The 22918-nt window shown below is 43.5% G+C and overlaps 1 protein-coding gene across 1 annotated transcript; it reads left to right on the top strand.

The window, feature by feature from the left end:
• The first annotated feature begins 683 nt into the window (after positions 1 to 683).
• Positions 684 to 22577, top strand: PAK2 (p21 (RAC1) activated kinase 2). Its single transcript, XM_018083144.2, has 14 exons — positions 684 to 894; positions 6111 to 6211; positions 6717 to 6867; positions 7426 to 7457; positions 7827 to 7934; positions 9199 to 9331; positions 9822 to 9885; positions 10346 to 10394; positions 12047 to 12159; positions 12327 to 12444; positions 14269 to 14368; positions 16960 to 17156; positions 17853 to 17990; positions 18969 to 22577. The coding sequence occupies exons 1-14, from the start codon at positions 708 to 710 to the stop codon at positions 19053 to 19055; spliced, it is 1578 nt and encodes a 525-aa protein (XP_017938633.1). The 5' UTR covers positions 684 to 707; the 3' UTR covers positions 19056 to 22577.
• Positions 22578 to 22918: the final 341 nt, after the last annotated feature.

Below are 22918 nucleotides of genomic sequence, written 5' to 3' on the forward strand. Positions count from 1 at the left end.
TGTTTTTGTTCAGGATTCAAAAAGGATTGTGGTGATACTATATATGCTTTTTTAGAAAAGGAGAAGGTGTGGCACCAAGTGGGGAAGCAATGCAAGGCCCCATTCAGAAGTGGAGTGCACCCTGTGGATCTTAGTCCTGTGCTCTTTAATGTGGGCTGTGTAATATGGGTAGAGAGATTCTTAATGCAGCTTGATGTGGACAGTGTGCTGAATTGTGACTTACTAACATAAGCAGTTCTTTTGTTCCCAAGATCTTGTCTGATAAATGGCAAGAAGGAAAACATCTAAGGCTTTTAAAGCTGTTTGGTACCAGAGCATGAAGCTCTTTGGGCTAGAGCTACCCTTAAAAGATGTTGTGCTTGCGCCCTTACCGCGCCCTTTGTGTGAGCTGGGAACCAGATCTGGGAATTGTTCATTTTGTCTGGGTTAGTTTTATCACTGGAAATGTTTGTTTCTCCATTCCACAAATGCTGCTGCTTGCACAAATGAATGGGTGACCCAGAAGTGGGAATGAGGAAGGGATTTGCTTCCTTTGGTGGAGGTGTCAGTGCCTGCCCGTGCAGTGCTTGCTGTGTTCCTCAAAGTTGAATTCACACCTCCTTCCACTTGTCCAACAGAAGAAATGCTACATTCCTGCATTCCTGTGCTCTTTTTCTATGTTAACACAAATATTTCTCTTCCAGGGCTTTCACTAGCTATTGAGAACCATGTCTGACAACGGAGAACTGGAAGACAAACCACCAGCTCCTCCTGTCCGGATGAGCAGTGTCATCTTCAGTTCAGGGGGCAAAGATCCTTTGGCCGCCAACCACAGCTTGAAACCCCTGCCCTCTGTCCCAGAAGAGAGAAAACCTAGGTCGAAAATCATCTCCATATTCTATAGCAATGAAAAAGGTAAGATGCCTCTCTTTCCCAAGGTATCCCTTTGCTCTCCTTGGAAGTTTTGGTAGTCCTTTAGACATCTGAGTCCAGCCTGTCCAAGCATAGGGGACTGGAAAACCACCACCTATTGCTTCTCCTGTTTGCTGCCCAGTTTGAAGAAATGCATTTCCAAACAACCCTGATCTATGTCTGGCATTCCTGGGGATCATGTCACTTAAATGCAGATTTCTGGTTTAAACTGAGCATCCAGCTGGTTTGGAAGTTATTTCATGTTGATGATCATTCATGTGGCACCTTGAGGAGGAAAAAAGATAGTAAAGAAATAGTGGTGAAAGTACAGTGTGCATGTGGGAGAGAAATTACATCCTTTTACCTGTGGAAATTCACTGTTAGGATTGATTACTCGTGGGGGAAAACCTGAGTTGCTGTAATCAGGATTATTTCTGGGAAAAATTTTGCTATAATGAAACTAGACTGTGGTTGTGTTTCTGTCCTCTTTTCTGTATATACAGCACTGGAGTCTCATCCTGTCTCTCCAGGATGTCTGTACCCATGTACAACAGAAAGGTGCATAGATAGAAATATCTTCTAGCATCTGGGTGGTAAAACTGCACAGGCAGTTAAACCTGACCTGAAGCAGCTCAGGGACTTAAGCCTGACCTGTATCTGCTAAGCATTTTATTAATCTACTAGTTAACATTTTTCTGGTCACTATTAATATGACTCTGCTGCTCTTAGTTCTTTCTAGTTGTGCTTTTGTCTCCCTGTGCCTTGCTGCTGGTGTGCTGTAGAGGTGCAGGGCTGATTTGGTCATGCCAACACAGGTTTGGTTGTTTCAAGAGGTTGTTTATTCTCATGGCTGAGTGTTCTCCCCAGGACTGGTTTTCACTCTCGCTCAGCTGTGTGAGCAGTCCCTTTGCAGCCATGCCTCACCCTGGAGATAAAACCTGGAGGGCAGGCTTCCCTCTCGTTCCAAAGTCTGGCTTTCCACTCTCAACAGTAGGTGTGTTTTCCTTTGGGGAGGATGGAAGGATTTTTGGCCAGTGTAGCTTTGGGAAGCAGCATAGTTACTTCACAAGTTCACTTATAGTGAATTAGCCACCCATGGCTGGGTTGCTGGAGTAGCAGTGGTCTTTTTACTGACATGGGTGAGCCTGAAGGAGGTGAGTCTGTAAGCAGAAAGTGAGAAGCTACTACAGGTTGGTGGCAGCACCCCAAGAGAGACTCCAGACCTCTGAGGGTGGTGACTTTGGGTGCTGAAGGTGGCAAATCTGGGTGCTGTCAGCTCGGGGTAGCGGCACGTGCCTGGAGCAGGTTCTGGCTTAGCCCTTCAATCCTGCAGAAACTGGTGTTTTACTATTAAATTGTTGGTCGTGGGAGGAAATGCCTGGAATTTGTCATGGTGAGTGCTGCAAGGAAATCTTGCAGGGGAATCAGACCTGCCCATCTTCAGGCAAGAATGGTTTAGGAGCTGGGATGGCACTTGTCATGTTGCATTGGTGGTTCGTCAGAGCATTTGAGACCTTTTCACAGACAGAGTTATAGTAAAGTAGAACATAAACCCCATGTGAAGGAAGGTTTTGCTTGCTCTGAATTAGTAAGACAAATGAATTATGAATACAAGTGGGTACAGTACAGCTGGAGAGCTTTGTGACATTCCGTAGCACCTTTTCTTCTCCACGGATGTTTTCTCTTTCCATCTTGATGGTGGTTTTGTTGGTTGCTTAAATGTCTGGGGAGGTGGTTGAGGAATTATCTAAAATTGTATTGGCTCATCTGACATTGCTTTGGAGTCCTATTAAGTTTATTCAGACCACTCTAAATACTGGTGTGTACCAAACTTAGGGAAATTTATCTGCATGCTTGCTTAGAATGTGTGTCTATCTACTGATACTTAGTGTTGCAAATTAAAATGGAAGGAGTAATTTCTGCTGAGAAAAATACATTTTAAGAAAAATCGTGTCTCTTGGTGTTTTCTTGATGTCAAAAATTCATTCAGATAATGTACTTCTGAAAAAAAAAAAAAGGCAGATTTTCCTGTTAGTCGAGATAATGTGGTTAGGAAAAATGAAAATTGAATTACCTAACTGGAAGAAACTATCTGAAAGGTGTAGTTTTTTTAATTTGGAAGAAACTTGTCTATTGGATGACCCACAACAAGGCTAATGCAAACATCCAAAGAAAGGATTTTGGCCCTCAAGTCTGCAAAACTGGCTGTCAAATGTAAGCAGAACAGAAGTGGACACAGTGTCTTTCTGGCACTAACACAATAGTCAGATGGTAGTTGTTTTGTTCATTAGCATGGCTGGGATGCACCCTCCCCAGAAATGCTCAGTTAAATCCTTTTTTTTCTTGAAATTCAGCTGCTGGGAAGCTTTATAGAAATATTAGCCTCGTGCTTGGATTTAAAAAATACACTGGGACTAGATGCAAAATAATCTGTCGGCCTGGGATAGAAATTTTGCCATGGGGAAAAATTTATCCAGCTGGTGCAAAAGTTAACAAATCACTACAAAAATGGTAAATTCTCCTTTTCAGAAAATGAAGGGATGCCCTTGCTGTTATCCAGGAATGTTGTTTGGCTTTGTCTGAAAATCTCTGTCCATATGATTTTGCAAGGTCCTCCCTCTTGGGAGGTTTCTGTAGCTGAGGAAGGGATGTGCTTTGGGGGACTCCCTGCAGGTGATGAGATGTAGCAATTACACAGTTTCTGCCCCAAGTCTGAGCTCGTTCTGTGCTGAAATAATCATAAGAGTTTGAAGGGATTATTTAATCACCTCGTCACGGAGGGTTTGTTCCCCCTGGTTCCATTGTTTAGGATAAATGAAGCGATAGTCATCTTCTTACTAGAGTACTTAATCACCATGAATTTCCTTGGCTTGACTTCTGAAGTCAAAGGAACCTCTGTGTGGTTTTGGAAAGCTTTAAAATAGTCCCCTAAAAGAAGAAATGTTTGAGCAGAACGTGCTGAGGGCACCACCCAGGGTCGTGCATGTGGCGCACTCAGGGCAGATTTCGGTGTGGTTTCAGCTGGAGCTCAGTAACTCCAGATGTTCACCTGGAGTCAGCTGCCTGCTACCACCAGCTGTTGGGAAACAGCTGTGATTCTTGCCCTGTGCATGGAATTTGGCTGGTGGGAAGCGAGGGATGTGTGAGGGTGGGTTTGCCGTGTGAAGTGCCCAGGGTGGTGCCTTTGCTGCGAGTGCCTGTGGCTTCATTTGGGGAAGAATCCAGTTGTGTTTGAGTTGAGTTGTATTTTTGAGGCACCTCCTTAATCACACAGCGTTTCTCCAGCTCACTAAATCCTTCCAAAGGACCTGTGTGTCTTCTCCTCCCGGGAACAGGGGGACTATGCTGCTGTCCCTGCAGGTCCAAGGGGCAAAGTCTTGGCATTTCTCCCACGACCAACAATTTAATAGTAAAACACCAGTTTCTGCAGGATTGAAGCCAGAACCTGCTCCAGGCACGTGCCACTACCCCGAGCTGACAGCACCCAGATTTGCCACCTTCAGCACCCAAATTCACCACCCTCAGAGGTCTGGAGTCTCTCTTGGGGTGCTGCCACCAACCTGTAGTAGCTTCCAGCTTACAGACTTATTTCTTTCAGGCCCACCCGTGTCAATAAAAGACCACCACTTCCTGCTTTCACTTACTGTTTGAGACAAGCGTTGCCCTTCACTAAAGGGATTCCCTTTGCAATCCAGAGCTGTTCCAGACCCAGCCAGAGGCTGGGAAGCAGTGTGGCCTCCCCGTGGCCTTGTTCTCAGAGCTCGAGGATGTCCTGCCAGCACATGACTCACCGGGCTTGCCTCTGGCAGGAGCTGTTTGTTTGAAGTGCTGCTCTGCTCCGCTGTTCCTGTGGGCAGAGGAATGACTTTTAGTCTCCTTGCCTTGCCTACTGATGGGATCTGTGTGTTTTTGGAAGGAGGGGGTTTATTTACACAGCTCATGCTGGATGGGTTGAGCACCAGCTCCTGTTCCCTACATGTCAAGTGTTCCTGAACAGGAACCTTCCTAAGGAATATAACTTTTTAAAATATATTTTTTCCCCTCTTGCTTTCGCAAAACTGCAAGAAATTGGGAAGAAATAGGGAGGAAATGGTGCTTTCCTCAGCTTTCACAGCAGCAGTTTCTCCTGTCCCGTGACCGAAGGCTGTTAATGAGAACGTCTGACAGCCCGTTTGCTTTTTGGCTCTGTCCTGTGCAGCCATATTAAAGATATCCTGTTTATAGCAGCCGTGTCTTTCCACGGCATTGTTCAGCTGGAGGCAGCCCACATGGCTTTTCATTTGGGAGCATTGTCCTCGCTGCCTGTCCTTCCCTTCCCGCCAGCGTGAGGGGATTTCAGGCGGATTCCTGGCTCTGAGCGGCTCCGTCTCTGCTTGCTGCGGGGTGTTGAAGAGGGTGCTGGTTTACCTGCTCTTTCTGTACTGAAACAACAGGATTTTTAAGGTGAATTTAAAAACAAAGCAGAAAAATAAAAATAAATTTAAACACCCCCCCCCAACCCTCTCCCAAAACCCCTCAGACAAACAAACGAACAAACAAAAACCCAAAGCCCCAGGCTTTAGAAAACATCTTATAAATTTAATTGGATCTGGGTTGGATTGTGCGCATGGTCTTTCTAATTATCTGTTCCTGCTCCTGGTACTTGGTATGCTTTTTTTTCCCCTTTTAATTTAAATTAGGTAATTGCTCTGAGGCTATAAACTCTTATCTTCATCACAGGAAGTCCTATTTTGCATTAATTAACTTGAATTGAAGCAGTGAGGCAACTGAGTTTTAGGTGTCTTTAGGGTGAACTTGAGGTTGAACTGAAGTTGTCTTCACTGCTTTTCTTAATCCATATTAAAATATCCTTTTTTGCATTGTAAACATATAAAAAGTTCAGATTTCATGTGCTCAACAGAGCACTCTGGTGCTCTTAATCACTTATTTTCTTGCTGCCGTAATATAAATTATTTGAATGGAACAAGGCGTTGATTCTTAGAATCACAGGATGGTTTGGGTTGGAAGGGACCTAAAGACCACCCAGTCCCACCCCCTGCCATGGGAAGGGACACCTTCCACTAGCCCAGGTTACTCCAAGCCCCATCCAACCTGGCCTTGGACACTTCCAGGGATCCAGGGATAGCCACAGCTTCTCTGGTCAACCTGTGCCAGGACCTCCCCACCCTCCCAGGGAAGAGTTTCTTCCTGACATCGAGATCTTTGAATGCCTTTTTCAGGAAGCAAGAAGAAAGAAAAGGAGCGGCCAGAAATCTCCCCGCCGTCGGATTTTGAACATACCATCCATGTTGGCTTTGATGCTGTCACTGGAGAGTTCACGGTGAGTATTCCTGCCTTGGGGTGCCTTGGAAGACACTCGTGGTCAGTGCTGTAGTGAAGCCAAGGCAGTGCTTTAGGTTAAAGTGCAAGTTAGTCTCTGTTTATATCAAAGAACTAATTTTCCTGTGTGTTTGTACAGCACACAGAGTTATGATGCCGTGACCTGTTAGTGCTTCTCCAGTGTCAGTGTCACATCTGGTGCTTTGTGTCACAGCAGGAAAACCCTCCCTGACAAACCTCCTTCACTTTACTGTTGTTAGTGGGTAACAGTGGTTCTGCTGAGTGGTGTTGTGTCCCCATTCCTCACATCTGGCTCAACATAGCTGGAAGAGGTGCTGTTGTGTTGGCACCATGGTTTGTGTTGCCACCTGTGGCTCCCCATTAAGCACATGTTGCTCATGTGCTTAAGGCTGTGCTTGTTATGCTTTTTATAGAGGGAAGAAGTTTGTTTTGCTCTTTAAAAATCTTTAAAACACCAGAACACTTAAAATCCCCTGTTTTTTCAGGGAATGCCAGAACAATGGGCTCGGTTGCTTCAGACCTCAAATATCACCAAGCTAGAACAGAAGAAGAACCCCCAGGCAGTACTGGATGTGCTGAAATTCTATGACTCCAAAGACACAGCAAAACAGAAATATCTGAGTTTTTCTGCTCCAGGTGAGAGCCAAGTGTGTGCAAGACATATTGGAGTTGGGTATTTGGAGCACAGTCTTCCTCTCAGAATAATAAATCAGGTTCAAATGCTGATTCAGTGAGGAACAAATACTTGAAGGTGGATTTAAAACTTACTGGAAACTGGCGTTGTCCAGTTAATTTCCTGTTTTAAGTGGAGAGTTGGAAGAAAGAACTGGATAATTCACAATAGCAGCCAAAATGAACTTGAAGGGGCTGTGTTTCTGAAGCTGGAGCTCTGAGAGTGGTATGAACTGGTTTCATGCTGGAACCCTTTCTCCTCACAGTTGTCTGTGAGCTTGATGTCACCAGCTGGTGACATCAAAGATGCAAAATAATTTGTGACTCCCAGACTGGGAGCCAGTTGGGAGGGCTGAGAGAAGGATTGTCCTACAAACAGGTACAGTTGTGCCTACTTTTCTTCCAAATTATTTGTAGCTTAGTAATAAGGCTGTGTAATATTTTCATCCTTTACTCTATAGAGTTCACTTTGTGTTATTTTTTTCTGATGATTTTATGTATTCTGCTGTTTGTCCTATTTAGAAAAAGATGGTTTCCCTTCAGGAATGCCAACGGTGAGTGTGTTTATTATTATTTGGATATCCTTAGGTGCATACTAATTCAGGTCTTCTGTATTTGTTATATCCTGAATTTCGAAATATTAAACTGTATAACGTTTAAAAGTATAAAAATGAGGATATTCTTTGTGGAATAAAAACATAAATTGTGGGGGTCAGCAGGGCATATTTTCACAGGAGTGACAGTATTTGAGTCTCATAAAATGTAATAACTTAGGGATAGGTTGATTGGTTTGTTATTTTCTTTTGACATCAGTAAGAATTCTTTTATCTTAATGTGAAAAAAAAAATCAAGTCTTTAATACTGTGGGGGAGACACATTTGTTTATTTATTTATTTTTTTTTTTAATGTTGGTAAAAATGTAGACCAATGCCAAAGGTTCAGAACCATCAACAACTGTGGCAGATGAGGATGAGGATGATGAAGAAGCTCCTCCTCCTGTGATTGCTCCACGGCCAGATCACACAAAATCGGTGAGCAGCTGGAAAACTTGACAGTGCAGAATTCTGGGATTCTTTGTATTGCAGGACTTCTACACCTGTTCTCTAGAAAAGTGTTTTATTTGTGAAATGAGCTGTTGTAAGATTTTTGGGAAGAGTTCTGGTTTTTTGAATTTGCCAAGAAAATACCTAATTTCTGGATGTCAGTTGGACCAGAAATCCTGAAGTAAGTGGAATCACAGAATCATTTAGGTTGAAAAAGACCTCTGAGATCACTGAGATTTTGTGATCTCTTGGTTAGCTTGTGTTGAAGGTATCCAGTTAAGCTTATCTTTCGACCCAGTGTGTGAGGAGGAGGCATTTTAGTCCTAAAAATCTATAGGTAGTTTCTGTAACTTGGCCCAGCCCAGTGGCACAAGTGTAGTGTGTTTGATTTTCTTCATTTGATTTGGTGGCAGTGTGACAGCCTCACCAAATACACTATCTAGACCCAAACCAATTCAGATTCAATAAGACTTGAAAGCTTATTTCACTCACAAAGCCCTCAGCAGCCTATGAACAGTTAAATGCTTCAGAAGTTGTTCATTAAGTTTTAGTGTAGTCCTGAACTACCCACCCTGGTAGCAACATCCCAGGGATCCCACTTACTCCAGCTCCTTCCTTTGGCTGTGGTAGCTGTACATTTTGCCTCTTTGTTGCCCACTTTTTCTCCCTCCAGGAGTGCAAATGTGAATTGTGTTTATTTGTCAACTGGTACTACTTTATAATTGCCCACTCTTGGGATGTAGACATATAAAAAATGTGAGAGCTGGATATTTCTAGAGTAGCTGTGCATGTCTGAACAGCTCAGGAGGAAATTAAATAAATCTCCAAGAAATTAAATCTTTTTAAAAAAACTCAAATTGGGGGCAACTGGGAAATTTTTTTAGAATCTCATGCTTCTTTTCATGGCAAGCATGAGTCTTTTTCCTTTAGATCTTAGTAGGAATTGATCTCACTATTAATCAGTGATTACTTCTCTGTTAACTAGCATGGGTTATAAAGAATAAGCAGGTAAAAAACTCATGAAACATCTGTCCTTGGAAGTTGGGGTTAACTTCCTGGCATCCACTCTGTTCAGGAGGTGCCTTTCAGAGGGCAGTACTGTTGCCAGGGGACTTCAGTGTTTCTCAGGTCTAATTTCTGCCTCCTGCCTGTTACAAAATGGTGCCTAGGGATCTTTTCAGTGCTGTGATTGTTTTCAGCTGAAGGTCAGCGATTGCAAAGCCCATGCTCAGGTCCATGGTCTCCTTCACAGATTTATACCCGCTCTGTGATTGACCCCATCCCTGCCCCAGCTGGTGACTCCTGTGCTGACAGCGCCACGAAATCGGGGGATAAGCAGAAAAAGAAGACCAAGATGTCAGATGAAGACATCATGGAAAAACTACGTAGGTGATTTTATTTCAGATAAACAAAGGCTTTAGGACTGGGAGAGGAATATTAAATTTTTACCCTCGTCCTTATTTTTGTGTAAGAGTTGTGTGGATACCATGCTCAGCTAGTTTTGTGTCAGGAGCTGAGAAAAACGTACTCAGAGGTTATGCTGATTTATAATCTTCAGAGCCCTGTTGGGTAGAAAAATATTATACAACAGCTTTTTTTGTTGGTTTTTTTGTTTTGTTTTTTTTTAATCAGAGTTCAGTTGTGATAATGTGATCTGCATGTATGTTACAGCCATAATAACACAAAGTAGTTTCTGCTGGGGCTTGTTCCATAACCCCCTTGAAGATAATTTTTCAGCGTATTAATGTTCCTGTGCAGCTTTGGCTGTTTGTGCATCAGCTTTGCTCTTTGAACTTGGACATATCTTGGCCAGGCCAGCCCTGCTGAAGGGGGGCAGTGGGATTGGATTGACTCTTCTGTTGTTTTTTCTTTTAGGCACTATTGTAAGCATAGGAGATCCCAAGAAAAAATACACCAGATATGAAAAAATCGGGCAGGGGTAAGTGTTCCCCCCAACTTTTATTCCCAGTGGGCCAGTGTTGGCAGCACTGTGCTGTTCTCTGTCTCATACTGTTGTGTACCCACCTCTTTCTGTGCAGGCAGAAATGTTGGCTGCATTCAGCAGTGATGAATCACAGAATCCCAGAATAGTTTGGGTTGAAAAGGAACTTAAAGCTGCCCTCATTACACCCTCCTGCCATGGGCAGGGGCACCTTCCACTAGCCCAGGTTGCTCCAAGCCCTGTCCAACCTGGCCTTGGACACTTCTAGGGATCCAGGGACAGCCACAGCTTCTCTGGGCAACAAACTGTAAAGTAAATAAACAGTGAAGGCTTTACACAGTGGTGGAAATTTTGAATTGAAAGCTGAAACAATTTTGTGTTTGTGATTTGGCTTTTCGCTTGTGTGTTTGTTACAAAGAGATGCAAGTTGCTGTAACATTTTCCTTTCTTTTCACAGGGCTTCAGGTACAGTTTTCACAGCTATTGATGTGGCAACAGGGCAGGAGGTAAGATTCCTGCGTTCGTTTTCTCTCAAAATATCCTTCTGGAGGTGGCCAGAATTTCCTTCAGTGCCTCCCATATCTGCTATCAGCTCTCAGAAGGATGTTTGTCATAGTCAATTGTAACAGTGTGTGCCTTGTTCTATAGTAATCAGATGGTGAAAGCTTGAAAATAGAGTTCTGTCTTTCCAGTGAAAAGCAGAGGGAGTGAGGTGTTGCAGAAATGAGTTTGGAAAACGGTTTATCCTTCAAGAACTGCAGGCCTTGGTGTCTTGTGTTTTCAGAAGTAAATGTTTGTTTAGGCTTTGCACACATGTTCTCTAGTCCCGACTCAGTAAAAGTGATGGTTGTTTCTGTCTCCGTGGAAACAGCTTGTCCCCTGTGATTCCCTGTTGTAGTTAAAACATCTCCACATCCTACTCTTTGCTTTTACCCCCTGGTTTCTCCAGACTCACTTAGTGAAATTGGTGACATCAGCAGTACTCTGCATGTTTGTCATCAAGTGGCCATCTCTGGTTTCTGTGACTCAAATTTTAGGATTTATTTGCTTCTACTTAACTTTAGATTTCCTTACTTTTCTTTTAATGTTTCTATTTAAATTCTTTCCTTAATTTTCCTTTAAATAAGTATTTAAATACCATTTAAATACCATTTCTTAGGTCACTGGTAAGTAATTGCCCTTTCAGCAGTAATCACATTTACCAGTCTTACAGTGGAGCACCACATCTTGATAAAACATGAGCCTGTCTATCATCTCTTAATTTGTGTCTCTTAACTTGCTCTCTACTTCATGTCCTCTTACTGGCTGCAGAGTGAGTTTAGAGCCCAGAGGGGTTGTGGAGTATCTGCTCCTTCAGGTCTCCATTCCAAACTCACTTACACGAGACCCTCAGCAACCTGCTCCACCTCCACTCTTAGTTATTGTATCATTCTGTGCCACAGAATGACAAGAATCTTTTCCTTTAATGCCCCTGGCAATATAATAATGATAATTTCTACAAGATTACATTGGTTCTTGTGTTTGGTTTTGGTCTCATGGGTAGGTTGTTTTGTAGACCTCCAAACTACCTCCACAAAGTGTAGCTGACAGAGCTGGGACAGTTCTTCTCCATTTTAAACTCTGGAATACTTGTCCTGGTTCGCTTATTTCCTGGGCAAGATAGGCCTTTCTCTCCCCTTTTCTCTCTGGGACAGTTCATTGATTTAATTGCTTTGAGAGGAATTCCTTCTGCCTCCCAGCATTCCTTATACCCAAACACCAATCTGGTCAGAATATAGAACAACAAATTGCCTCGCCTTGCATTAGAAGGCTCAGACTTTCTGAGTTGCTACAAGATTCTCTGCTTCAGGCCTGTTGATAGGAAATTGGGCGAGTTTTTATCTCCTGCATGCTCCCTTTTCTGTCTGTTCTGGCCTCAGTTACTGTTTGTGGATTCTTTCAACTGCAAGAGGATGCTGTTGGCCATGGCTGCAAGTTGTGTGCTCATCAGGCTGCATTCTTTAAAGTTGTGTGCTAATAAATAAATAACTTGCCAGCTGCAAGCTGTGATAAACAACTTTAATCCTGTTACAGAATTCCTTCTGACTTTTCACTATATTGAGTGAAAGCTTCTAATGGTTTCAGTGATTGCTGTTTTGTTTTATTTTGCCCTGTTCAGGTGGCTATTAAACAGATCAACCTGCAGAAACAGCCCAAGAAGGAGCTGATTATTAACGAGATCTTGGTAATGAAGGAGCTAAAGAACCCCAACATAGTCAACTTCTTGGACAGGTAAATGCATCCAGCTGGTGATTCCTTCACCCCTGAGGGTTTCAAGAAGTTATACCCTACACAGACCTGGAATTCCTGTACCTGAGGGTCTTGGAAGCAAATGAGTCTGTATTTAGGCTTGGTCACCCTGATGGCACACGGACATGCTTTTGGTTTTCTCTTTGTAGTTACCTCGTAGGAGATGAGTTGTTTGTGGTGATGGAGTATCTGGCTGGTGGCTCTCTAACAGATGTGGTCACAGAAACATGTATGGATGAGGCACAGATTGCTGCTGTCTGCAGGGAGGTGAGTGTTGGACTTGCTGGGTAGAGGGATGAAGGTGCACTCTATTCCCATAGCTTTTATAGAATGCTAAGGCTAGGACTAATTGCAACAATTGCTGTTGGAGCCATTGAGTTAAGAATGAATGATACCATGAGTAGAAATCAATATTAAAGTTACAGAAAATAACAAAATTAGGTTAACTGAGAAAATTGAGGCGGTTGCAAGTTATAATAACACAAAAGAGCTGTGGCAGGTTTTGATCTGAGTGTTTGGGAAACTTAGGGAAGGGAGCAAATAAAGTCTTTAGGTTTGGTACTTGTGTTGCCTCATCCTGCTGACAGTGTTAACAGAAAGATGTGAATAATGTGGACTGAAGTTCAGGGAGGAGCAATGGAGAAGTTTAGCAGCTGCAAGGAATGGCTTTTTAAACTTCAACTAACAAAGAACATTCAAAGGCACCAAAAGAAAAAGTCTTGAGTATTCATGTATGGGTAATGTAGAAAAAAAAAAAGAGAAGGGAAAAACCTGAAAGCTTCCAAGTGTTTTCCAGAAGGAAGAAGGGGAACTGTGTTTGCTCCCAGTGTGAAAGTGGATCTGCTGAGACAGGAGTACTCTAAGAAACATGTACTAAAACAAAGATGAACTGGATGCAGATTATCTATTTTCCCTCTTAGTCATTCTCACAGTGTGTGAAATCTGTAGTTCTGTGCCAGTTAAGCTTCCTTGAGGGATTTCTCAGGAAAACAATTCTCCAGAAGATTGTAGTTGGAATAATTGTAAGGCTGCTGGAAGATTTCAAATGAAAGAGTTAAAAGCAGCTGATATCACACCTTATCAGTGGTTTCTGCCCTGAGTCAGTGCCAGCATCCAGCTCAGGCTTGATTTATTACAGCAGAAGGAGAATTGTGTTATCTGCTGTGCAGGAGAGACCAGGGCTTTTAAAAAGCCCATCTGACTCCATCAGCATGACGTCTGCTTTTGTGCCTCACCCAGAGGGAGGGCAGGGAGAGCAAACTTGTGCAGGGACATGCATGGACAGGTAATGGTTTCCTGAGGAACCAGAGCTGGAAGCAGAGAACCCAAAGTAACTCTTTCTTGTAACAGTAATGAACTTTTCTGAGGAAGAAGTCAAATATTGAAGTATTGTACCTCATCAAAACTCTGCTGCCCACTTTATTTTGCAAATCAGTGTCAATTTGCTAAAGCAAACAAAGATACACAAAACTCACTGGGGACATCCGTGCCAAGCAGCAAATGGCAAATGTTCTGCTTGTATTGAAAGAAAGATCTGACTTTTTTCTTTTGCCTTTTATTCTCAAATAACAAAAGTAAATTTCATTATGGTTTTGGGCAGAAACTTAGTGGGAAAGGTTTTAATCTGAAAACAATGCAAAACCAGTATCAGTGAATTTCAGAATGAAGATGTTTTACAGATTTCACTGTAGAAATTGTGTGGATGTTGGGAATGAATCCTCACCAATTCCCCTTGGTGAGACCTCAACCTAAAAAGCTCTCACTTAATCCTTTATGGTTCCTCTGTAGAATCTGTGGGATGTACCAGAATTAGCATCTGGGATTTCTGAGAGCATCTTGAGTGGTGAGGAGTTTTACATATGCATTTGTTAAGATAGAGAAACTGTCTGTGGTTAAATGATTTTTGTCTTCCTGAAATCTGGAGAGTATTTTTTAGCCCAAGAGCTTCCTCTGCTGGTTATTTGCAATAATACCTGTTACATTTTTGCACTCAGAGCTGGCTGAGGGTGTAAACATTGCCTTGAATTTGTGCTCACATATACCAGGCGTGTTTCCATGTGCTGAATGATGGGTTTTTTCTCTCCTATCCAGTGCTTGCAAGCACTTGAGTTCCTCCATGCCAACCAGGTCATCCACAGAGACATTAAGAGTGACAATGTGCTCTTGGGAATGGATGGATCAGTTAAATTAAGTGAGTAGCTGACAATTGTTTTAATGCTCTGCTTCTTCTTTCCAGTGATCTCTGACTCAGTGTGTAAATCAGTAGAAGGAGAGTTGACAGGGAAACTTGAGGTGGATTTTTATTGACTGTGAGGAATAGAAATTCATTCTGTGTTACAAAATGTGTAACAGGCAGCAGGTACTGAAATTCTGAGGACCCTCAGACTCAGGCTGTGAACGTTTTAGCCCGGAAGGATGTTGAAGCAAACCTGTGGCCACATGAATACGTTGGTGAATATGAAGTAACTGGTGCTATAGAGTGAAGCAAAATGGGAATGATTGCAAGAGAAAAGTTGCAGCAAACTGCAGTAGCTTTGTTAGGATGTTATGGCTTGATTTTAGTGCTTTGCCCCATTCATTAGAAGGCCACCAATGAGAAAACTGTACTTTATTGATCATTTATATTGCAGTCTAGTGTTACCCTGTGCCTTTTCTTGGGCTGGAAGTGTAACAGCCTTTCATTAATATAATCACAGCAAAAGAAACTTCTTGCTTTTCAGGCAACTGTTGTGCATGCATGGACTTGTGTACGTGGTATGTGTAAATAAAAATGATGTGAAACCACTTGTAGCTGTCAGGACTGTTCAGAAAGTGGTGCATTATTTGAATTTTTGGTATGCAGGAATGTGTAAAACATATAGCAACCGAAGAGTTAAGGTAAAAAAAGGTGTAAAGTAAAAAGTGTTTTTACAGTTGGGCAGGAATTTGAAGTGCCATGAAAATGTCATAACAGTATTCCTTATTCTAGATGGTTTTCAGTTTCATTTTGTTTATGAGATGGAGTGTGAAGGAAGATTATGAGCAACATGATTTGCTTCCCAGCATCTTTGGATGCACTGCTCGCTTGCATAGAGGGGGTTATTTGTTTTAAGGGTGTGATGTGTTTGTGCACAAGCTGTGGATTCAGAGGCTGAAGAGAAGTGAACACTTACAGCAGAGGATGTGGCTGAGAAGAAGTAGCTGGAGAAGGATCAAAATTGCACAAAAGAGGTGTCAAAGCAAAGCAGAGTGGCCAAAGGACAGGGTTGGCAGCCTGAATCAAGAAGCATCACCCCAGGAGACTGGGGGAGGATGAGGAGGAAGGAGACAGAAGAGAAGACAGGAGTCAGCTGTAAAAATGCCCTGTGTGAAGGGGAGGTGTTGTAGTCAGTGCTGAGACAAGCTCTTCTGAGGCTGTGTGACTGTAGAGCTCCTAGCAGTTGTTAAGGGTTGGAGGGTGGAAGAAGTTGCACATTCTTTTTAAGCTCTTCCCCTTCTCTGAGGGAGTCTGGTGACAGGACAACTGTCACCACTGCACAGCTGCACACACCTACACACAGGACTGCTGGGGGAAACTGGGTTCCTGCCTGTCTTTTCTCTCTGTGCTGGTGGTGTGGTGCTGAAGGCCTCACTGGGAGGTCAGGAGGCACAAACTGCTGCTGCTTCTCTGGGGTGGTCACTGAAATGGGCTGTGCTGTGAGTCGAGTGTGACACCTTGATAAGGCCAAATACTGCAGGAGAAACTTGGTGACTCCTGTAGGTTTGATTTTATTTTTTGTTTGTTTGGTTGGTTTTGTTTGTTTTGTTTTTGGTTTTTTGTTTTGTGTGGGGTTGTTTGGTTTGGTTTTAAGGCAGCATTTTGGCTATCAGGGTGGGGATAGTTCTTTGTTAAATTGTCTTCTTGGTACAACTTGGCACTTCCATGACTGTGGCTCTTTTGTTAGCACTGCTTGGCATAACACTTTCAAAATTTAAATTTCTCTCTTTCTCTCCCTCCCTCTCCTTCTCTCTCTCTCTCTAACTTAGTGTCAATGATAAGGTAATATCTGTCTCCTGCCTTAACTGTGTTCTTATTGATGCTTTACATGCCTGGGAAGTGGGAGTGCTGCAGCTGGATAGAGTAACATGATGGAACGTGCATTGCTGCTGCACCTGAAGGCTGTAGGAATAGGTGACTTTTCTCGTTTTCTTGAGTGTGGTTGTTCTCTTTGGTAGTTACCTTGTGGAAAGGTTTGTTTGTCCAGGTTCCTCCTGCTGAGTGGGGTAGCACTGCACTTACCTGAAGCCTTGTTTCCGTGTCCCTGTCAGCTGTAGTACCTGTCTAGATGGCCAGATTGCTGTGAAATGTTCAACTCAGTAGCTGCACAAGTACCATCTGTTTAGAAGGGCAGAAGCCATGGATTGTGGATTCATTTCTTCTGGTTCAGGCTGTATAACACACCAAGTGCAGAACACTTACCTCCTGTGTTCTGCTTGATTGCTTATTTTGGCTGCTACCAGTCTAGAATTATTGAAGGAAGGACTGGGCAAAATACCATTCTTCTGCAGGGTAATTCTTCTTTCTAGGGGACAAAAAGTCTTGTCTTCAGTCCACAGAATTCTGCCCTGCTTAAACACCTTCAGGTTTTGTATCTTATCTTGCACGTTGGCTTATTTAATATGGAGAATGTGGAGGGGGGGGCAGAAGAAACCCCCCTAAACCCCTCTCAATAAAATATATGTGTAGCAATAGAAAAGTCTTCTAGGAAACCCACTCCTGGGGGTGCACCAGTTTAACCTCTTCATCCTTCTGTTGTCCTGCAGCCGACTTTGGTTTCTGTGCTCAGATCACCCCTGAGCAGAGCAAGCGCAGCACCATGGTGGGAACTCCGTACTGGATGGCTCCAGAGGTGGTCACACGGAAAGCATATGGCCCCAAAGTGGATATCTGGTCTCTGGGCATCATGGCTATTGAGATGGTGGAAGGAGAACCCCCATACCTCAATGAAAACCCCCTGAGGGTAAGAAGCCTCGGGGCTGGAACTGCTTGTGGGTGTTCACCGTATCAGACATTTTCAGTAATTGGTCATTAATTGTGTCTACAATAAAAGAAATGAAAAAGCCAAGAAGCTTCAGCAGTGCAAGAGAAGTTCTCCAAGGGAAGGCACTTGTCTTGAATTTGCAGTCATCCCTACCCTGACTCCCCATCCCTGGAAGTGTCCAAGGCCAGGCTGGATGGGGCTTGAACCAACCTGGTCTAGTGGAAGGTGTGCCCATGGCACGAGGGTGGAACCAGATAGTCTTTAATGTCCTTCCAACCCGAACCAGTTCCCTAAACTATCACAGAATCTTGAGGTCAAAATACAGTGTTTCAGTTACAGGCAGGTAAATCCTCTAAATGGAAGATTTTGACCTCAAGATTCTGTGATAGTTTAGGGAAAGTAAATCCATCAGGTTATGAAAAGTGTTGCTCTGTCACAATCTGATATTTTCTTTGCTAAAAAAGTATCTGTTGCCAAAAGATTTTGAATATTATTTTGCTACTAGCAAGAATAAGTCATGACTGCCTATAACTGTGGCATTTTTACAGCTTAAATCTTATAAGTTTGAGAAGTAGGCAGCCAAGCCCTTTCTCAGCTAAGGGCTTGCCACTAAACAGGACATTTTGGCATCTTTTAAAGATTTGTTTTTGTTATACACTCTTTTTCATTTTACAGGCTTTATATTTGATAGCAACTAATGGCACACCAGAACTCCAGAACCCCGAGAAACTGTCCCCAATATTCCGGGATTTCTTGAACCGATGTTTGGAGATGGATGTAGAGAAAAGAGGATCAGCCAAAGAATTGCTACAGGTGAGACTCAGCTTCTCCTCACAGTGTGAAGTGCAGAAGCCATGAGTAATGTCAGCCTGTGATAAACCACATGTCACACTGGCACCCTTTTTGTGTGTGTGTGTTTTCTTCTGAGAACTGTAGTGAGAGCAGTTGGTAGGAACAACAGTCATCAGAGATTTGTAATGCACTCTAAAGTCGTTCCATCACAGTCTGTGCCTTCACTCTGCCACTGCCAAAGCATCCAGCAATTTATGAACTCCCTTCAGGAGCTGGCCCCTGATAGCATTTGCATTGCTTTTCATGTCTTCACTTGCAAATATCCTCCTCAGAGCTCTTTAAAAGAACTGTTTATCTGCTAGTCTGAAGTCAGTGTTCAAGCCCTGAAAAGAAAAGCTGCTGTTTTCCCCAGGGTTCTGCCTTACCAGCTGAGCAGCTGGAGCTCAGTGCACCTGCCATTGTGCCACCATTTCTCCTTTTAGTTTGGATTTAAATGCCTCCTGGAGAAAAGCTGGCTTGTAAAATGAGATCTTCTGGCAGGCTTAAATACCTTCAGGTTTTTTCCTGTGTGAAGGAGTGATAGAATCACTGATGGCCATTCCTGGGGAGAACAAGGAGTAGCTCTGAGCCTGGAAGCCAGATGATGCGGAGGCTTTCCCAGTAAAGCCAGCTGCTGCTCCTTGTCTTTCTCTGATTATTCCATGTTCACATCTTTGCTGTTTTGCTCATTGTGAGTGCAGCTTCAATACTCACCTTTTCCAAAAGTGGTGAGCTATTCCAGGAGAAACCCCATTGGGTGAGGCAGTATGATCCCAGCCAGCTTGGGATCACCTTTTCCCTATAAACATCAGGAGAAACGCGTGGAAAAGTTAGCAGTTAAAGTGAAGAATCATTCCTGCCCAGCTCCACACAAACATGAATCCTGCTGAAAAGTAACCCTTTGCTGACCTTTTAAACCGTGTCTTTCACTGATTTCCAGTGTTTCTCTCTTCCTGGCAGCATCCCTTCTTGAAACTGGCCAAACCTCTGTCCAGCTTGACGCCACTGATCTTGGCAGCCAAAGAAGCAATGAAGAGTAACCGCTAACATCCTGCCACAGCCTTCCTCCTTTTTTTGTTTGTTTGTATTTTACAAATCTTTATAATATATGAAATTGTTACACTTCAGTGGGGAGGGAAGGGATTTTGGTGGGGGGGGAGGAGGGTGGGAAACGTCTACAGAAGGGAAGAAACTCTCATCCAGAAGACACCCAAAATACATTGTGGCGACTCTAGCGATCCCGGTCTGGGGTCCAGAAGGAATTGAGGACTGAATTACTGGCCTTTAGTTGTGTTTTATTCTGATTTTTTTTTTTTTTTTTCCCAGACAGCCCAGAAATGCCACTTACTGTGCCCGGGGCGTTAAGGGTTTTTAACGACTTCGCTGTAACAGCTCCTGTTCGTTGTACCCTCTGGGTACTTTCAATACTTGAATGACAGGTTCAAGCTTTCAGAGAGCAGTACTAATTTTACCTGCTGATCTCTTTGACTCTCCTCTTCCTCCCCTCTACCTGTTGGCTTCTAAATCCCTCTGGTAAAGCTCCCCCATGACGAGATTCACGGCAGGTGTGGCGAATGTGAAGGTACATCTTGCCCCTCATTTCTTTTACGGACAAGCTGTTGCTGCACTGTAGAATTGACAACTTGGCTACTTAGGGAGTCGTAATGCATGGAGATGTTTTTCACTTTCTAAGATGAATAAGGAGAGGGGGGGAGGAGAAGTGTTCAGCTTTTTCTTATGCCTGTGCTCTGTGGACTTTTTTTTAATCAAAAACGTGGGCTCTTTGTAGAACCGTAATGATCGGTCAAGTCTTTTGATGTGGGTTATGGATATGTAGGTTGGGGTCAGATACTTTATTTATGATCAAATGATCAGTTCTAGTCAGGGCAAGAAAAAATTCCAGCTGTCTTCCTTGTGTGCTCTTTTTTCCCTGTTAGACTTGCTGGCCAGAAGCTTAAGGGTTAACGTGCTTGGTGCGGTGGGTGGTTTAAAAACATGTATCTATGCTCTGACTTGGGCTTTGGAAGTTATGCTGGTGCCTTTGACTTTTTTATTTTACATTTCCCTTTTTTGTATCAAATACATTTTTGTATATGTTGTAATTTTTTCCCCCAAGCGAATAATGCATCAACCTATGGAGTTGTCAGAGTTTAAGTATTAGAGCTATTTTTTCCAGTTTTGTATGTGCTCCATTTGTACTAACGAAACCAGAAGAACAAGTAACCAGATCTGAGGACACTGAAGATACAGGATTTTTAAACTATGATCCAAACAGAAGATGATGAACACCTGGAGATGCCAAAGCACTGTTCTGAGGTGGAAGCTGAGGGGAGGACAGTGCTGAGGGGACGTGTCACATTGATCCTTCTCACTAAAGACGTTGTGCCAGCCAGGACGGCTGCAGTGAACCCTTCAATGCAAGAAAAAGTGCCTCCTTTTGAAGGACAGTGAGAACCAGAGTGGTTGAGTTCTTGGGGTGCTGCCAGGGGCGAGTGTAGCAGAGCCTGTGCCCCTGGCTCCTTTGAGTGCTACAGTCTATGCATTTCAACCTCCCCGAGTGTTTGAGGAAGAGCCAACTGTAGTAACAATGTGCCAAATAAGTCTGTGAAAGAACAACCATGCCTTTAGTGGGATTTTATTGCATTCCCAGTGGGGCAGGGCCTGGGACAGACAGAGTTATGGTTGGGTATGGACAGAGGACCCTGAATAAAAACCTTTTTGCACACTTTTCCAAACATTGCTGGCAGGGGATAGAAGTCATATTCAGAGAATATCAGTACCTGTATAGAGATAATGACATTTTGAGGACTGGTAGCCAAGGTATGACAAAACCAACTTCCAGCTGAGAGCAGCCAGCCAGGACAGTGGAGGCTGTTTGGGGTGATGATGGAGGGGAGCAGGGCTGGGGTCTCACAGCATCTGCTGGGACTCAGGAGCTCCTGGGGATTGTGTGGTGCCAGCAGAGTGCCTTGCTGGGCAGGTTCAGCTTGTGTCCTGCTCCTGTGTGGTAGTTAAAATCCATGTTGGGTGAAATATCTTAACTGTTCCATCACAGGGATAGATCCCTCTAGCTGTGAGTGTAAGAATATGGCTTTAAATTTTAAATTCAAGGAGGTGTCTCATTCCAGCCAAGGAAATCCAGATGCATTTCCCAGGGGAAAAAAAATTATTGGGAGCCAGGGACACTGTAATCACCCCAGGTTGAGTGTATCTGGCTCCCTGGTCAAATGGAGCAGCAAGGAGGCTTGGCTGAGGAAAAAACATGTTGTACCAATGGTTCCCTCTTTGTCCGTTGCTGGCAATGGACTTGGTAAAACTCCTTGTGCCAGACTTAAACTGGGAGCTTTTCTTTCTTTCCTCTTTTTTTTTTTTTTTTAAATGACACAATCTATATAAATTTAGCTTTTCTTTTTTTAATAGAAAGAGAACAAGAAATCGTAAGTAATTTTAACTTATTAGTTCACTTTTATCGATGAAAGAGAATGGTTTGAAATATATGTTACAAAAATTCGTTCAATTTAGTCCATTTTGGAGATGATTTCTGAAGTTTCAGCCACCTTAGCACACAAAACTTGGCCCAATCCCAAAGTTCCCAAATAGTGTGTGTGACCTGGGAAGGTGTTTAGCTCTGAGGCTGAGAAGTGTCAGCATCTCCCTCTCCCCATGCAGCACGGTTGGTATGTGGTGAGGTTTCTCTTGGGGATCAGAGGTGGAGCTGGCAGGAGAGGAGAGCCAGGAGAAGGTTTTTGTGCTGTGCTTTGGTGTCTTGGTGGGTCGGGCATCGCTTTTCCAGCGGTGTCACCTGGATGTGTGTGCCAGGTTAAAACTGCAAGCCGTGGTTTTTTCCCTGGTGGGAGTAGGTTGGAGTCCTTAAGGCTTGGTGCAGGGCTGGGCAGCTCTGCTTTGTCTGTCACTGGGGCAGGTGGAGACCAGCCAGAGCTTGAGGAGGTGATGGGAAGGGACAGATTGCATCCCAACGTGGGCATTCCCATGCCTCTCTCCTGGGTGCCCACATGAGATCCTGAGTCAGGATCAAATGTGCACATGATCCGTCTGAAGTGTCCCGTGTGGTCAGTGGGGCAGCTTTTGGCTGAGATGCAGTGTGCAGGGAATGTGAGACTCCTGGGACTTTCTTGTGATCATAGAATAAACCAGATTTCTCTTTAAAAACAACCATGGGAATGTGCACTTTGCCCTAATGAGACTAATTGGAGCTTCCCCCCGGCTCTCCGTGCAGGGAGGTGCGAGGGTTTGGCTAAAGCAGATGGGTCCCATTGTCAGAGGGGCTGGGGAGGGACAAGGAAGCAGTTAAGGGTCTCTCCAGCTGGAATTGAGTCCATAAATCTCTCTGGTCTGTTTTTCCCTCTGTTCCTTACGCTGTCGATGGAAATGGAAGTAGGTGCAAGCTTTCTTTTTATTTTTTTAACTGTCTTCAGATGTTAATGTTGCCTTTTTGTGTAATTTAATCCCATTATGTTATTTAATTGTTACTGCAATATTAACTACTGTATTTGTTGACTTTGTTTAATAACTGTTCTTTCAGGGCTAGAAATAAACTTTTAAAAAACATTTGGGGGTTTTCCCCCCCCTTTCCCTGTCATGAATTTACACCTTCAAAGACAAGAGTAGCTGAAAGAGTTCATGTGTCAGTGTCTTACTGAGATTAACAGAATGTATTTGTAATTAGGCTTTAATGGTAGTGGATATAATTTCATGCTATACCAGCCTGTTTCTTTTAAAATGTTGTTACTCATCAGTGTCTGTACCTGCCTTGGGGTCACCACAAGCTCTCCTTCCTGCCATGCAGTGCTAGGGAACGGCTGTGCCCCCCACAGAAAGCTCTGGATTGCTTATGGGAGGAGAGCAGCTCTGGAACACCCTTTACACCCATTGTGGAAGGGAGAATCCCT

The sequence above is a fragment of the Manacus vitellinus genome, unplaced genomic scaffold (assembly GCF_001715985.3).
Source record: "Manacus vitellinus isolate BGI_N305 unplaced genomic scaffold, ASM171598v3 scaffold_60_pilon, whole genome shotgun sequence".
NCBI classification, from domain to species: domain Eukaryota; kingdom Metazoa; phylum Chordata; class Aves; order Passeriformes; family Pipridae; genus Manacus; species Manacus vitellinus.